Genomic DNA, 16,415 nt, shown 5'->3' on the forward strand with positions numbered 1-16,415 from the left:
GGGAGCAGCTAGATAGACACTTCCTACCTGTGTAAGCCTGGGCAAGTTACTTAACCCTAATTGTTTAGCTCTTAATGATCTCTGCCTTGAGACCAATACACAGAATTGATTCTAAAATGGAAAGTAAAGGTTAAAAAATCAATCAATAAGTGAATAAACAAACAAATACATGGGCAAACAAATAATCAAAAGGGCAAATAAACAAATGAATAAATATATAGATATAGATACATAGATATCTACAGATGAATGAATGAAATAAAGTCAAAAGAACCAAACTAATAGGTATAGAAAGTTACAAGCTCAGGACCTCAGTTTTGTGAGGTGATGTAACTAACACTTCCTCTAATGAGTCACTAGTCCTTCTGTTTCAGAAACAGATGTTTCTGTTTCTAATGAAAAACAGAGTTTTTAAAGACATAATACTAAGGAAAGGTTAAAGAAGTTGTCTTCTAACAAAAATAATCATGTAATCTGAGATAGAAACAACTCTTATAATACTTAATTGTCCAGTTTCTGCAGGAGAAATATCTCTACCAACATTCTTAGCATTTCTGTTGTCCTTAGATTGGTAAAGAGTTGTAAATATATGTGTGTGTATGTGTAAGAGACACAGAAAAAGAAAGAGAGAGAAAGAGAGAGAGAGAGACAGAGACAGAGACAGAGAACTATATAACTGGGTTCTTGCTCTATAGATTCTAAGGTGTGGTAAATTCAGATCAAATTGTCATTACAACAAAAATCTCTATATAGCAGAAAAGTTTCTAAGTCTCCACCATTGACCTATTTATTTTAAACAATTTTCTCTACAACCAAATGAAAATGTTATTATTATCCTAACTAACCTTCCAGAACATTGTAAAATGGATAAAACACTTTCCTTATAACAAAGAAAAGAATTAGAACAAGCTCCTGGAGTCTGTTGTACTTGGACTGCACCTAGAATCTCAACACCTTTGAGCTAGATGGAGCTTCAGAGATGATTCCTATCCAGTCTGATCATGATGAGATCACAGACACAGAGAAATTAAATGATCACACAGCTAGTTGGTGACAGAAACGAGGTGAATCCAGATGTTTAATTTAATAGTCTCAACCCCCAGATTCAGAGGCCCATGGGATTTTCATGAAAGAGCTGTATTCTCTGTACCTAATTCATTTAGATGAGTATCAAGGAAGGTGCTGATAAATATTTAACATCCAGCTCTCTGGGGGGAAAACAGTATATTTCAATTTCAATTTAATCTACATTATTCATATTTGATTCATTGGCATTTGACATTTCATTTGGCATAGATGTGGGTACTTCCTCCAATACATCCCACTCACACCTACCTACTCAACTTGACTCTTTTTTCCATCCTTCTGAATATCCTTCAAGCAGGACTAGCCAAGGCACTGGAGTACTTAAACTACCACACAAAAAAAAAAATAGGTATCAACTATTCTTACTGAGACAAAGACCATCAAACTTCCTTATGGAAGTGGGTCTCAGAGATACCTTGAAAGTAGAGCTGTGGCCTCAGACATTTCACAGCTTTGTGATCATGGGCAAGTCACTTAACTTAGTACCAATTCTAAAACAGAAGGAAAGGGTATAAAAAAAGAAGCTTTGAATATACTCCAGGACTTGAACAATTCCTTAGATTTCTTTACCTAAATGCATGAAAGTAATGACTGAATTAAATATTTTTCAGGTCAAATATTTCCCATTGGCTGTCTAAATGAAGAACTAGCCTTGTACTTGGCCACAGAGGGCAATTTTAGGAGAAGTAGGTGAAATTGTAAAGAGCAGATTTGTTTGTGGACTTTCTATTCAAGCAAAATAGGTCTGAGTGAGAACTTTCAGGGGTCCTCACTCAGTAGGGCTCTTCAGGCAAAAGCTGGATGCCTCCTGCTGCATTTATAGAGGTAGTTATTATTCTGCTATGGGTTAGACTCAGTTGCCTTTAAAGTCCCTACCATCTTTGAGGTGATGGAACTACAAAGGCATCTCAGTGTGGTACCTAGTGAAGTGATCTTGAGCTAAATGCCTCCTGACACTACTTCTAGGGTGATTTAACAGCAAAATGTATATCCAAGAAGTTCAATGAATTAGCTGTCAGTGGTTATATTTTGGCTTGATGGGACCACTATGGAAACAAATATATTTACCATGGTAGCTATGATCATGTGACTCATTTATGATTTGGTGATGACATTACCCTAGAGATATTGATACCCCCAAACCCAAGACTGTTAGGCATGCCACTGAAAGTGACATTACTAGGAAACAATATGGCAGATTAGAAGCAATTTAGGTGAACCCTCTTAACATTCCCTACCAAATAAATTTAAAATAATGCTTTGAATCAAATTCTGAAGTGGCTGAGCCAAGAAAAGGTCAGAGTGAGACATTTTTCAAGCCTAAGAAAATTTAGAAAGTCAACAGAAGTTTAATACCTAGGTGGAAGTCTGAGAGCCCACATGCCTGATGGCAACAATAACAGCAACAGTAGCAGCAGCAGCAGCAGTAGCAGCTTTCGGAACTTTCATCACAGAAGTAATAAGGGGGTGGAACAACTAGTCAGAAAGAGATGAAAGGAGACCCTTTGCAGACACTAGGTATGGTAGGCACTGATTGGCAACTCTATGGCCCATTTGCAATTATGAAGACCATCATCCTGGTTTCAAGGCAAAGAGAACACTAGTGCTTGTGGCTCTAAGGGACCAGGGACTCTTCCTGGGAAAAGATCAGATTTCAGAGCAGGAGAGCAGTAGCCATGTGTCTCCTAGGATCATATCACCTTTGATGTACCAAAAACTTTTAGACCCCCACAACTAGCTCTGAAAAAAGCAGCATGAAAAAGCCTGAAACTCATCATTAGGTGAGCAGAACGCAACTCTGACATAAAGTTTAAAATGGAAAAAAAAGTCTGGGAAAATGAGCAAATAACAAAATAAGAACTTGGTCATAACAAGCCACTAGGGTGATAGGGAAGACTAAGGCATAAGCTAAGAAAAGAAAAATAATGTGAAAATAGCATCAAACAAAGCCTCAAAGAAAAATGCTAATTGCTCCCAGGTTCAACAAGATTACCTGAAAGAGCTTAAAAATTGAGTGGTAAGGGAAAATGGGAAAAGAAATGAAGAGTGATACCAAAAAAAAAGTCATGAAAATAAAATTAGGGACAGTCATGTGGCTCAGTGGCTCCAGGCCTGTAGATGGAATGTCCTGGGTTCAAAGCTGGCCTCAGACAGTTCTTAGCTGGTTGACCCTCAGAAAGTCACTTGATCCCAATTGTCTAGCTATTATTGTTCTTCTACCTTGGAACTGATACTTAGTATTAACTCTAAATCAGAAGGCAAGAGTTAAAAAAAAAGTAAACAGAATTAACAGCTTGATAAAATATACCTTTAAAATGCTGAAGAAAATACTTTAAAAAACAGAATTGGCTTAATGATAAAAGAAGCATTGAAAAATCACTTCGAAAAAGAACTTCTTAAAAAACAAAATTGGCAAAATAGAAAAGAATGTACAAAATCTCACTGAAAAAAGTAATTTCTTAAAACTTTGAGTTGATCAAGTAGAAGCTAAAGATTTTATGAAACTTCAAGAAACAATTTTAAAAAGTCAGAATAAAAAAAACAAAAGAAAATGTAAAGTATTTCATTGGAAAAAACAACTGACCTGGAAAATAGATCAAGGAGAGATAATTTACATATTATTGAACTATCTGAAGGCCACAACCAAAAATTCAGCCTAGTCATCATATTTTAAGAAACTATCAAAGAAAACTACCTCAATATCTTAGATCCATAAGGTAAAATAGAAATTGAAAGAATTCATCTATCACCTTCTGAAAGATATCTCAAAATGAAAACTCCTAGGAATATTGTATCCAAATTCAATGCCTCCCTGTTTAAAGAGAAAATACTTTAAGCAGCCAGAAAGAAACAATTCAAATATTGTGGCATCACAATCAGGATCACACAACATTTAGTGGCTTCCATCTTAAAGGAGTGGAAAGCTTAGAATATGACATTTCAATAGGCAAAGAAGCTAGGATTACAACCAAAAATATACCCAATAAAACTAAGATTAAAAACTTCTAGGAGGAAATGTATATTTAATGAAATAGAGAACTTTTAAGTATTCCTCATGAAAAGACCAGAGCTGAATAGAAAATTTGACATTCAAACACAAGATTCAAAAGTAGCATAAGACTCAATAAAATTAAATCCTATTTGGGAATATGATACATGTAACTCCTAAGAACTTTGTCATTATTAGGGCAATCAAAAATAGTTGACATAGAGGAAATTAATGTAAGTTGATTATGTTGGAATCAAGTTAAAAAAAAGAAGGATTGGAGAAAGGGGGGGAGGTACTGGGAGAAGAGGAAAGGTACAAGTAGAATGGAGAAAAAATTTTAACATAAAAAGCATACAAAGAATAGCTTCAGAGATAGAGATAAAAAAAAGAGGAGAGCTTGAAGCTCACTCTCATTGGAATTGGTCCAAAGAGAGAAGACTCTATGTGCTCACATAGTTTTGTATAGAAATGTCTCCTACTCAAAAATGGATTCTCACCAACTGAGGAATAGTTGAATAAATTGTGGCATATGATTGTGATGAAGTATTACTGTGCTATGAGAAATAGTGAGGGGGGGGTAGTTTCAGAAAAGGATGGCAAAGGAAACACTTAAGTGGCTCAGTGGATTGAGAGTCAGGCCTACAGACAGAAAGAATCAACATACAGTACTAATTCTGAGACAGAAGGTAAGGGTTTGAAAGAAAAAAAAAACAAGAAAAACAGTCAAGATCTTTCTGAACTGCTACAAAGTACAATGAGAAGATCCTGGAGATCTTTGTTCACAGTAATAGACATTTTGTAATGATAATCAACTGTAAAAAATTTGATTACTCTGATCAATACAGTGATTCAAGATAATTCCAAAGGACTCATGGTGAAAAAATACTCTCCTCCTCCAGAGATAGAACTGATGACCTCTGAGTACAAGTTGAAGCATCATTTTCTCATTTTTACTATCTATTGTTTTACAAAAATACTATCTATTGTTTTACAAAAATATGGCTAATATGAAAGTGTGTTTTTTATGAATTCACACATATAATTGATATCATATTGCTTGCCTTCTCAAAGAGCAGAGGACAAGAGAGAGGGAGAGAGGGAATTTAGAAATCAGAATTTAAAAAGAAAAGAATGCTTAGCATAATTAAATTTAAAAATATTTTTAAAAAAAGAAAGTGGCATTACTTACACAAGGTTTCTTAGAAATTAATTTTGAGTGAGGACTAAAAAGTGATGCTGAACATAAATGGGTAGAAAAGGAGAGGCAGAAATAAGCAAAATGTAAATCAAAGTCATTTGGTATATAAGCCTGCCTAGAGAGAAGAAGCTGTTAGAGAGAGGTAAGAGGTGATACTAAATAGTTACTGGGGGGAAGTTAAAGAAAAGCCTTAAGTACCTGGTTGAGGAGTTTGAATTTGCTCTGATAGATAACAAAGAAACACAAGGTTAATGGAGTCATAGATCTAGAGGGGAAAAGGGTCCTCAGAGGCTATCTGGTTCAGTTCTCTCATTTACCAATTGAGAAAATTGAGGACCTAGAAGGTTAATTAGTTAAGTTCTACATAAGTAGTAAGCATCAGTTATCTCTGATGGATTTGAACCCAGGTCCCTAAACAGGCTTTAGTGGGCATAACCTTCTGAAGTTGAGTCAATTCTGCATTTCAAACCCAGATCTATGGCTTACTTTTTAAATGTGATTTCTGGGTCTCAGTTTCCTTACCTATAAAATGGAATGGTTAGACTAGATGATCTTGAAGGATCTTTCTGCATCTCTTATCCTAAAGAACTGAGTAAAATTTATAAAAATAAGAGTCATTCCCCAATTGACAAATGATCAAAGGATATAAACAGGCAATTTTCAGAAGAAGAAATCAAAGCTATCTTAAGTCATATAAAAATGCTCTGCATCTATTATCATACAGTCCTTAAATAATAGCGGAGAGAATATGGAGGAGGGTATTTTGGTAGTCTAAGAGGGAATAGACTGCCACTTAAACTAAGATGACTGGTGGAGATGGAGAGGAAGTGTTCAATTTAAAAGCCACTGAAAAGAAGAAATTGAGATGACATGGTATCACCTTAGAGAGAAAACAACATCTATAGAATGAGGTCATACATAAGAGAGGGTCAACATTTAAGCCTCCTTCTCCCTGACCTAGGTTATTTAGTGCCTTATTCTATGTGGATCTTCAGAAAGGAGGCATTTAGGAGAAATGTCCTGATTATGTCCATGTCGTGAGCTACTCCTGTGGGAAATCTTGTGGCAGCTCACTGGCTAGAGCAGTCATCTCCTGCCAACAGGTTGAAGAACCAGAAGTCTCACTGAAAGCATCAGACGCTGCTGTTCACTCTTACATTATGAATATTTATTTTTCTTCTTAAAAATGTACAAAAAATAAAATAACTGTATTTTTAGTTTATAGATTCCCCCTCTCCCATTTACAAAACTATTAAGTTACATAGACTATTGGTGTGTTTTGTTTTATTTTTTTTTTAACATGAAAGCAAATTGTACACAATGCTTCTTTTGCTTGCCATGAAGAAAGGGCCTTTCACAGAATTTGGCACAAACCCTCCTGTTTCTATTGAGCTTGAGAAATTTTAAATAAGGAGAAGAATTTAAACATACCACCCATTTCATCCATGTCCCACATCTCTGCAGAGGCTAGTATAAATGTACAGGTGCCACCTGGGGGATGGCTCTGGAGGAGAAATCAGATGGCATTTCCCCAACAGCCCCATTTCCAAACCAGCTGTGGCGTATCTTTAAACAGCTTAGCGTAAACAAGTAAAAAACTTAGTGTCTGTTGGAAAGTGATGGATAAGACAAGAAGAAAGGTCAAGTTCTTCTGTGTATCTGGAGTGCTTTTTGCACAAAATTTTTTGACACTGGGTAATTTATCAAAGCACTGCTAATGTGCTCAGTAAAAGGCACATCAAAGCTAGTTCATGAGCTTTACCTTCAGAGAAGAAAGCAGCAGAGAGGCCAGGGCATAGAGAAGTGGGATGGAAATGCAGGGAGGAGCCGGGATTGGATACTGATGACTTCCTCCAAGATGCCACAATTCCTAAGGAAGGTGATGGAACAAGCTTGTGGGCCTATTCAGAACCTCTGAAGAGACAATGGTCAATCTTTCTTTGGAAAACAAGTTATACAAATGTTTATCCAAAAATAGTTACCGTGGCATTCTGAGCCACATCTCACAAATAGGAAAGTATCACTGAAGCTTGCTAGTGATTGTACTGGCACTAGAACATGACATTTTAGGAATGCCAAAGCTGGCTAGTCAATGTCTTTGTCATAGAATGGGAAGGATGAGTAGCAAGTAAATACTATTTATCCTTCAAAAAACTAGCCACTAAGGAAAGTATCTCCAACAAAGCTACCACTTCCAGGAATTTGGGACCCATGCCTTAATGCAGGCTTCTGAGTTCAATGCTCTCAAGGAGCTTGCAAAGTAAAATCACATCTTTTTTGCCTTTTTTTGACAATAGAGTTAGAAGTAGTCAGGTAAAACCTATGAGCATCTTGATGAGATGCACCAGGTGGGGCATCAGTAAGCTCCATGTGTTAAGAGTAAGAACCAAGTCTCTCTGGGGGGAAGGGGGATGGGATTTGACCCGCTGTATGAGTGAATCTATCTAAGATATAGTGGTATGCTTAATCAAAGGGTTTTTCCTGTCCCTGGATAACCTCAGAGAAAGGGTAACAACTGTGCAAGGGAATCACAGAAAGGTGAGTTACCACATTATCTTCCTCACTCCTCATTCCCCAGTATTAGTCACAATTTGTGCTTTTTTTTATAGTCATCCCTAATAAGAGAGAAGAAGTGAGTTGGACTGGGAAATTCTCTAACTTGGAAAACATAGGTGGGAGCAGAAGACAAGCCAGAGAGGATCTGGGTGCAGATTTGGGGCAGCAACACAGAGGATGAAGTTCTGGTTCATTGTGCTAGTTTGCAATGCCCACCACTAGCGCTTGAAATCCAGGGTGCCTTCCATTGAAGACCTCAAAGTGCTTTGTATGTGTTATCCAGTAGTAAGGTATCATATTCTAGACACAAGGAAACTGAGGCAGGGGGAAGACTAAAAGATTGGCCAAAGTCCACAGTAGGGACACAAACCTCACTCTTCTCAATGCTCTGGACTTTCTGGCCAATCACAGAGAGCACATTCATGGAAAGTTGCGATTAGATTCACTTGCTGTTTTAAGAGATTATCTGCTAAATAGATAATTCTGTTCTTCTTCATTTCCCAGGAGCTCTCTCTCCAGGCCACATCATTGTTTTTAGAAGGATTTCTCAAAGGAAAAGTGTGCAGCTCTAGAGGTGAATAGGACCCTTGATACTTTCATATTCTTTCTTAGCATCTGATGCCAATGGGAGGGGACCTCTGCAAGTGCCTATATTTGACTATGTCCAGTCATATCTAAGAGTTCATTACTATGGCCAGACCCCAGGAGTAAGGACCCCTGAACAATAACAAAAACAGGGTTAATTTAAATGATAAATGAACCATCAAGGCACAGGGAATGGCATACCACATCCATGGTCCACACCCTGCAATGACTCAATGGACCAAAGGGTTCATACTGAGAGGGACCCCCAAATGCTCACAGCTTTCTGGCATTGGCATACTGGAAAGGGACAAGGAACCCCTTTGATTTTTCTTGAGAGAAAACCAACAGTAAGGGGGCATGAAAAAGCATAATCAAGAGATGCATGCAACAGGTCCAATGAGAGGGAACACAGTCGTGGAGGGGGAAGGGGAACTCCCTGAGGACAGGGAAAGAGACCCAGGGGAGGGGCTGCTTTGAGACTAGCTCCATCCACTGGCAGCAACTTCTTGGGCTCACAGCCCAGGAATACTCCCCAACTTCAGGCCATGTCTGCTGCCCAGCACCATCCCTGGGTGAGGGGCAGAACAAAAGGTCTTGAAGAAAGGAGACTCTCAGGGCATGCATCCCACCCCCCAAATACAGTGGCAGTAAACATGCCCACATACAGTAGGTAAAATATATTATTGAAATATTATAAACATTATGTACAGACGCTAAACAGCCATACTTCTCAGGTCACTTACAAATTACATGGTAGCTGAACATCTTTCTGTACAAGTCCCTGTGGGCCACTTGCTGGGAGCTTCCAGAGGTATTTGACAAAACTGCCTTCCCCAGGGCAATGGAAGGGGTTTTCTGACTGGTGAATGGGACTATTGGACTCTTTGTGCCACTGGGTTAACTCTACTATGGAGTAGCCCACTTTGTCCGGCCACATCGTGGGGAAAAGGGAATAACTAAAACGTTCCAGCTTTCCCCAGCTGAACCAATCAGATGCTTTTCCCTCAGTGGGGAAGGCCCTAGACTGTCTCATCCTGAGGATGGATCTCTCCATAGCCAGAAGCTACCTACGGAGTCCAAGCCACCAGCTGGCCCTGGAGAGCAATGGGCAATAAATAAGGAGCCAAGAGCCTGGAGGTACCTTCCCAGCTGGGATTCAATCAGAAAACCAGGCTTCCTTCAGCTCTGCCCCAGTGACCTGATTAATGAGCCATAGGCTCCACGACACTAAAAAGGGCTTTTTTTTTTCCTTTGTTTCCCCTCCCCAAAGCAGTCTTGTAACAGCATTTCTCAGATGGGTGACATGGGTCTGCAGGGTTCTTGGGGTGGGGTAGGGCTTGCTTTTCTCTGGGGATGAAATGAAGTGACGGTTCCTGCAGAGGGGGCTTGCAGGGTCAGTCAGATTTCCATCAGAGTGATCTTGAAGCCGTCCACCATGCTCTCCATGTTAAGGATGAAAGTGTCCTCATTGGAGTAGTGCTCGATGATGTTATCATCCATATTCACCAAGATGCTGGAGAAAAGGGGGAAGAGAATGGCAACTATGAAAGAATCCAAGGACTTGGCACAAGGGAGCAACAGTGGCTGGTCCTTTTATTTGCAACCAGCTCTCAAGAGATGCATAATGATTTCTTAATACCTTGGTTCTATACCTTGGGCTCTAAGAGAGGAAACATCCTTTGTGTTCACAATATCTCCTAGAGAGTCACTATTAGAGCTGGGAAGCCTCAGTACAAACTGTCTCTTCTCTTAAGATAGGGATTCTTAGTTTTGAATCTGGAAACTCGTTTAAAAATATTTGGATGACTATTATTTCAATATAATTGCTTTCCTTTGTATTCTGTTTTACATATTTTTAAAAACCCATTATTTTTAAAAAATGTCCACAGACTTCCCTAGATGACCATAAATGCATTAATGAACCAGGAAGACCTTATTTCAAATATCACCTCAATCATGAACTATCTGTGTGACTTTGAACAAGTTGCTTAACCTCTGCTTGCCTCAGTTTTCCCAACTGTGACACAGAGTCAATAATATAATTAAATTCCTAAACACCTAAATTCCAGGGTTGTTGAGAGGATAAAATAACAGTCTATATATAAAGCACTTAGCACAATGCCTAGTTCATAGCAGGCCCTACATAAATGTTAAGTATGGTGATGAGGTCACAACAAAATTTAGAATTCCTAAAATCATAATTTTTTCTTCTTCCTTCCTTCCTTCCTTCCTTCCTTCCTTCCTTCCTTCCTTCCTTCCTTCCTTCCTTCCTTCCTTCCTTCCTCCCTCCCTCCCTCCCTTCCTTCTTTACTTTGTTCCTTCTTTCCCCCTTCTCTCCATCCCTCCTTCCTTCCTTTCTTTCTCCCTTCCTCCCTTCCTTCTTTACTTTATTTCTTTCCCCTTCCCTCCCTCCCTTTCTTCCTATTTCCCTTCCTTCCTTCCTTCCTCCCTCCCTTTCTCCCTTCCTTCTTTACTTTGTTCCTTCTTTCCTCCCTCCCTCCCTTCCTTCTTTCCTCCTTCCCCTCCTCTATTCCTCCCTTTCTAAAGAAGGCTCCAGAGAGCAAAGTTTGAGAGACACTTTCTCATCCTACCCAGAAATATACCCTCCCACCAGAAATATGCTACAGATTATTATATTTTCAGTGCAAGCAATTACACCTAGGAAATGAGCAAACACTACAAATCAGGCTTGATTTGTTACTTTTTGGATTGTCTGGATTAAAGAAAGTGATGAAAAAAAGTTATTGTTAATGTGGGCTAAATTTAAATGTGTTTCCTGTGTTTCTGGAGAACTACTCGTTAAAATTTACCAGCATACCCATGCTCCCTCCTGACCAAATGTCACAGCCTTTCTCTTGATCTAACCTACATACTCCTCAGAAATAGAACCTATGGTATATCTCCCAACCCTTTCCTATTTTACCATCCAAACCTATTGTAATCTCTTTTCTCTGTCATGCCTTAGGAGCTCATCACAGCAAGGGAATTCTCCTCTTTGAGGGGATTTTCACAATACATCTACAACCCATTCCCCAGCAAATGCACACTACTTTATTGATCATCGACAACCCAAAATGAAATCATCAGCTTGGTAGCCAAACACAAAGGAGGCAACTACCTCCATTGGAAATGGAAAGAAAAAATAATAGTGAGCACTGTTGGAGAACAGATTTACATAGAAAATATACTTAGAATCATATATTTAGAGCTAAAAGGGGCCTTTGTGGCCATTAAATCCAATTCCATATTTTTATTGCTGAGAGAACTGAGGTTCATAGTGGTTAAGTGATTTTCCCAGAGTCATTCAGCTAGTAAGTGTCAGAGGCAGGTTTCAAACTTAGATCTGGCTGACTCCAAGTCCAATGCCCGAAGCATCCTATCTGGCTCATATGGATTCAGAAATGTGTGTGTATGTGTGTGTGTTGGGAAGTTGTATGGAGGTTGTATGGGTGTGTGGGTATGTGTGCATGTGTGCGTGTGTGCATGTGTGTCTGTGTGTGTCTGTGTGTGTGTGTGTATGTGTGTGTGTGTGTGTGTTGTCTTTGTTTAGTTGGTGGCAAGGACAGATTTTGTGAAAAAGAATCGCGTTTTTCCTTACCCTTTTTTGCTCTTCTTATAAAGTTTTGCAATCTTCTCCACTGGCAACCCATATTTCTCAGATATCTGCAAACACCAACAAAGGACAGAAAGATAAGTAAGTAGGGAAGAAACTGCAGTCCAACATAAGGCAGTAGAGTTAAGACTTTTTTGACTTCCTTCCTCTGGGAGTCCTACTTAGGTGTTAACATGCTTCATTAATGAGACATTCTCAATGAGCCCCATAGCATGCTGTTTGGTCCTGAGTCCAGAGCAAATGAAAAAATTAAATCACTCAACTAAAGTCTCTAGGGAGCAAAGCTCCAGGGCCTTTTCTGAGTGCATATTTCTAAGGACCGCACTTTCAACTCATTTTACGAAAGAGAGAAGTCAAAAACTTTGAGGGTCTTCTTTGGGTAATGTCCATGAGCTAAGCCATCCCATAGCCCTTGCTAGGATAAGCATGATTACTTCTTCCCCACCCCAGTCCCCACTCCTAACATCATTCAGGTCTACTGCTGGTTATGGCAGTCTTCTCTTCCTAGAGGAGAAAAAATTATGTGTTGTTGAAACATCCTGGTTTGGGCTCCTGAAGACCAATGTCACAGAATTTCCAGGTGAAAGGGAACTCAAGGGAGCAGAGGACCAGATTATCATAGACCTTGAGACAAAAGGGGCTTCAGAGTATATTATTTTACAGATGAGAAAGCCAAGGTCCAAATCATCTGGTTCAATCTCCCATTTTTGTGAAACCCGTGTCTTTTCTATTACTAATTCAGGAAGTGATAAAAAATCATAGTGATAATCTATATTCCAAAGTACTTCAACACTAACCCCCACTGCCTTTTCCTCAAATAAAGTGGCCCTTTTGTAAACACTACCTTTCCTTTTGTGCTTTTGAATCTGCCCCCCCTCCCCCCCCCGTAGCCTTTCTTTAAGATCATTCTACACTTTTCTAATTTTCTTCCTTTTAAAAACCCTTACCTGTTGTCTTGGACTTAATACATATAACAGAAGAGCAGTAGGGCAATGGGGATTAAGTGACTTGCTCAGGGTTATGCAGCTACAAAGTATTCAAGATGGGTCAGGTCTGGCTCTCTATCCACTGAACCCTCTCTATCTACCTGCCCTCTTCTCCCTGATTTTCAATCTCTTCTTGCCTACTGGGTCTTTATTGCTTACAAAAATGCTTAGACATACTTTCTTTCAATCCTTAAGCAACCTTCACTTTATCTTCCCATGCTATATCTTTCCTCCCATTTAGATATTCCTTAGAAAAAAAACTGCCTCCTTTCCTTGCCTCCATTGACTCACCTCATACCCACTTTTCTGTCCCTAGAAATCTGGCTTCCAACTTTACTATTCAGCTGAAATTGTTCTCTCTAGAGTCATCATGACCAAGTCTGTTGCTCTCTTCTTGGTTCTTATCCTTCTTGACTTCTCTGGAGCATTTGACATTGTAGAGCATTCTTTTCTCCAGACAACTTTTCCTCTCTGGGTTTTCATGTCAATGGCCTCTTGGTTCGTCCTTGGTCAGCCACTCCTTTATAGCACAACACCCCTTCTGTGTTCAGTTGCTCACTCACACCACTAGCCCTGGTGAGCTGAGTCCCCAGAGAGCAAAGGACTACTTTTTTTCCTTGAGGGGTAAACCTGAAGTGTTTGAAGATTTCTAGTACTAGGACTCATGAATCCCTGTGTTCTATCATAATTATCCATTAGTTATCCACAGTTAACAAGCTTTTAGAAAGAAGTATTTACTAAGCATGTGTAGTAAAGTCCCCCTTCCCCAAAATAAGGACATATTCTTGCACACATAAGGTCCCTAGAAAGAGTGGACTAAAATTCTGATCAAGTGGCCAGATGGTAAAGTCAAGGACTATTTCATTTGTCTGTATCACTGGCACATAGTAGGTACTAAATAAATCTTCATTGAATATTAATATGGGGTCTAAAAACCCTTTCTTCTTAAGAAGAGACCCAAATATAGTTTAGAGTCTTCTTTAACCAGCTTGGTGAGCTGACAGTTTTACTAACAGCTAAGCTAGAGGTCATTCAAAAAGCACCTAAAATCTGTATCTGAAACCTGGAGAAGATAGGACTCTGTGCACAAAATAACAGAAAGAGATCAGATTTGGAAGCAGTTTTTCCAAGGGAATTTAATGAGATTTATTACATTATTCTAATGGAATAAATTATATCATACAGATGTATAATCAGAAAAGGATGAAGTCCAGTCACGTAGTAAACAGAAATGACAGATGTGTTGATATCTATGTAATGTTAAAAGATCCAGAGAAAGAGATTTCTAGTTGGTTTATTGAAATGGAGAGAGAACTGAGAGGGAGGGAGAGGGAGGAGAAGAGAGGACAAAGGAAGGAAAGGAGGACAAAAAGAAAAAAAAGGAAAATAAGGAAAGTAAGACAGTAGGAAGGAAGGAAGGAAGGAAGAAAGGAAGGAAGGAAGGAGGGAAGGAGGGAAGGAGGGAAAGAAAGAAGATGGAGCATTTTAAGTATATTGGACCAAGAACTATGCTAAGTGCTAGAGGATACAAACATAAAAATTCCCTGCCTTCAAGGAATTCACACTATAATTAGTTTAAACAACACATATAAGTTCAATTATAGGGCAGATGAAAAAGCCTAGAATCCTTATGGTGAAGCAGTGGGGTGGACAGCAAGATCTAAAGATCTCATAACTAGTTCAAATTACAGTGCCAGGTTGCTGCAAGGTGTAGAGGGACGACATGATAAATCCTGCAGGACCTCAGAAGGCAGTGGCAGAACAAATGGCAAGGAACATCATAGGCCCATATATGAACAAGAAGATGAGAAGGAATGGATAGAGTATGTATACTGATAAAGTCAGAAATCCATTCAAGAATTCCAAATTAAATAACACTATTCACATTTTAAAATAAAAATACAATTTCAATATGTAAGAGAAAAATCTGACCTATTTGTCTAAGTCTAGGACAGTTGCTAAGGCTACTTGGGGCCAATGCATGCAATACAGCTCCTCTCCTAACCATCACCCCCAGTGTGTGTGTGTGTGTATGTGTATATAATTAGGTTCTTTGTATTTTAGTGTAGATGTAATCCAATTAATGGTCTTTGTGAAAAGAACCAAATTACTGATAGCCCAGGTCAATGAATTCAAAACAAACACGAATTTTGAATTTGATGGTCAGTACTTTCATGTGAATGTTTTCCCAAATAAAGACTAGGGTCCCCCAGAGTGATGGCTTTAAAGCATAGTTCAGCCTTTCTTGAAGCACCTTTTAATTACCTAGATACCCTCTGGATTTTCATCATGGGAATTCTGCTCATTCTTTCAACATTTCCACTCCCAGAAAGTTCATATTCAGAGACTTCAGGTTGTCAAAATTATCTTATGGTCTATTATTGAAACTGAGTTGGCGCAAAATTCGGCTGAGAGTGCTATTTTGCCATTTCGATATGAGACTCTGATGTAAATTTCTAGCTCTTGGCCTACTTACAACCAATAATCATAAAAAAGCAATGGCTCAGGGGGACCCATATTTCTTCTTGGTTTGTCAGCAGATACTTAGTGTTCATGGCTATTTAGAGCCCCCTATGAAATCTCACAGGAGCTCTCCACTATCCTCAGAAGTCTGCAGTAAAAGCTTAAACATCTCCATCAATTCTACAGATCTGATCTTGCTCTAAATTTCAACCTGAGCACAGCCTGTAAAAAGGAAGGGACAAAATCTTTTGGACAATGCCAATATAATTGTCTTTGTTATTCTGTTATAATTTAAATTTTAATGGAAATTTATATGGAAATATAAATGGAAAATTTAATGGAAATGGGAATTATGAAGTAAATACTGATAAAGTAAATATTCATGAATTTATGCAATCCAGTAAAAAAAATGGTTACTGACAGGATAGCATTAAGAAGTGGATAGAGGATCAACTTTGGAATCGGGAATATGTGGATTCAAGGCTCTTCTCTGATATATATGTATGTGTATATATATATATATATATGTATATATATATATATATATATATATGTTATGTGGATCTTAAGCAAGACACTTAACTTTTTTTGCCCCTGGGCAACTGTCAAAGACTATAAGATAAAAAGCAGATGTCATCTGCATTGACATCAAGAGTTTTCTTGACAGGAGTTCCCTACATCTAGGAAATTATAGGTCTGGACAAAAATAACAACTCATTTTTCTATCTTATAGTAATCTGGATGTCGATAGGATACTCAAAACATATAATGAAAAATGCATAGCACAATACCATGTCTACATTGATCATAGATTTGGAACCATTGTCATTCAGTTGTTTTTAGTCATCTCTGACTCTTTGTGACCTGGTTTGGGGTTTTCTTGGCAAAGATACTGGAATCGTTAGCCATTTCCTTCTCCACATTTACAGATGAGGAAAC

The 16,415-nt window shown here is 38.6% G+C and overlaps 1 protein-coding gene across 3 annotated transcripts in view; it reads right to left on the minus strand.

Annotated features, from left to right (window-relative positions):
• Nucleotides 1–9,076: 9,076 nt before the first annotated feature.
• Nucleotides 9,077–16,415, minus strand: part of GRHL2 (grainyhead like transcription factor 2) — a 220,899-nt gene continuing 213,560 nt past the window's right edge. For all 3 annotated transcript variants that reach the window (XM_007488168.3, XM_007488169.3, XM_007488167.3), the window contains exons 15-16: nt 12,013–12,077; nt 9,077–9,927 (exon numbers count right to left, since the gene is read on the minus strand). In XM_007488168.3, coding sequence (XP_007488230.1) covers nt 9,813–9,927; nt 12,013–12,077 — 180 coding nt within the window. In that variant the 3' untranslated portion in view covers nt 9,077–9,812. The remainder of the gene's footprint in view (nt 9,928–12,012; nt 12,078–16,415) is intronic.

The sequence above is a fragment of the Monodelphis domestica genome, chromosome 3 (assembly GCF_027887165.1).
Source record: "Monodelphis domestica isolate mMonDom1 chromosome 3, mMonDom1.pri, whole genome shotgun sequence".
NCBI lineage: Eukaryota > Metazoa > Chordata > Mammalia > Didelphimorphia > Didelphidae > Monodelphis > Monodelphis domestica.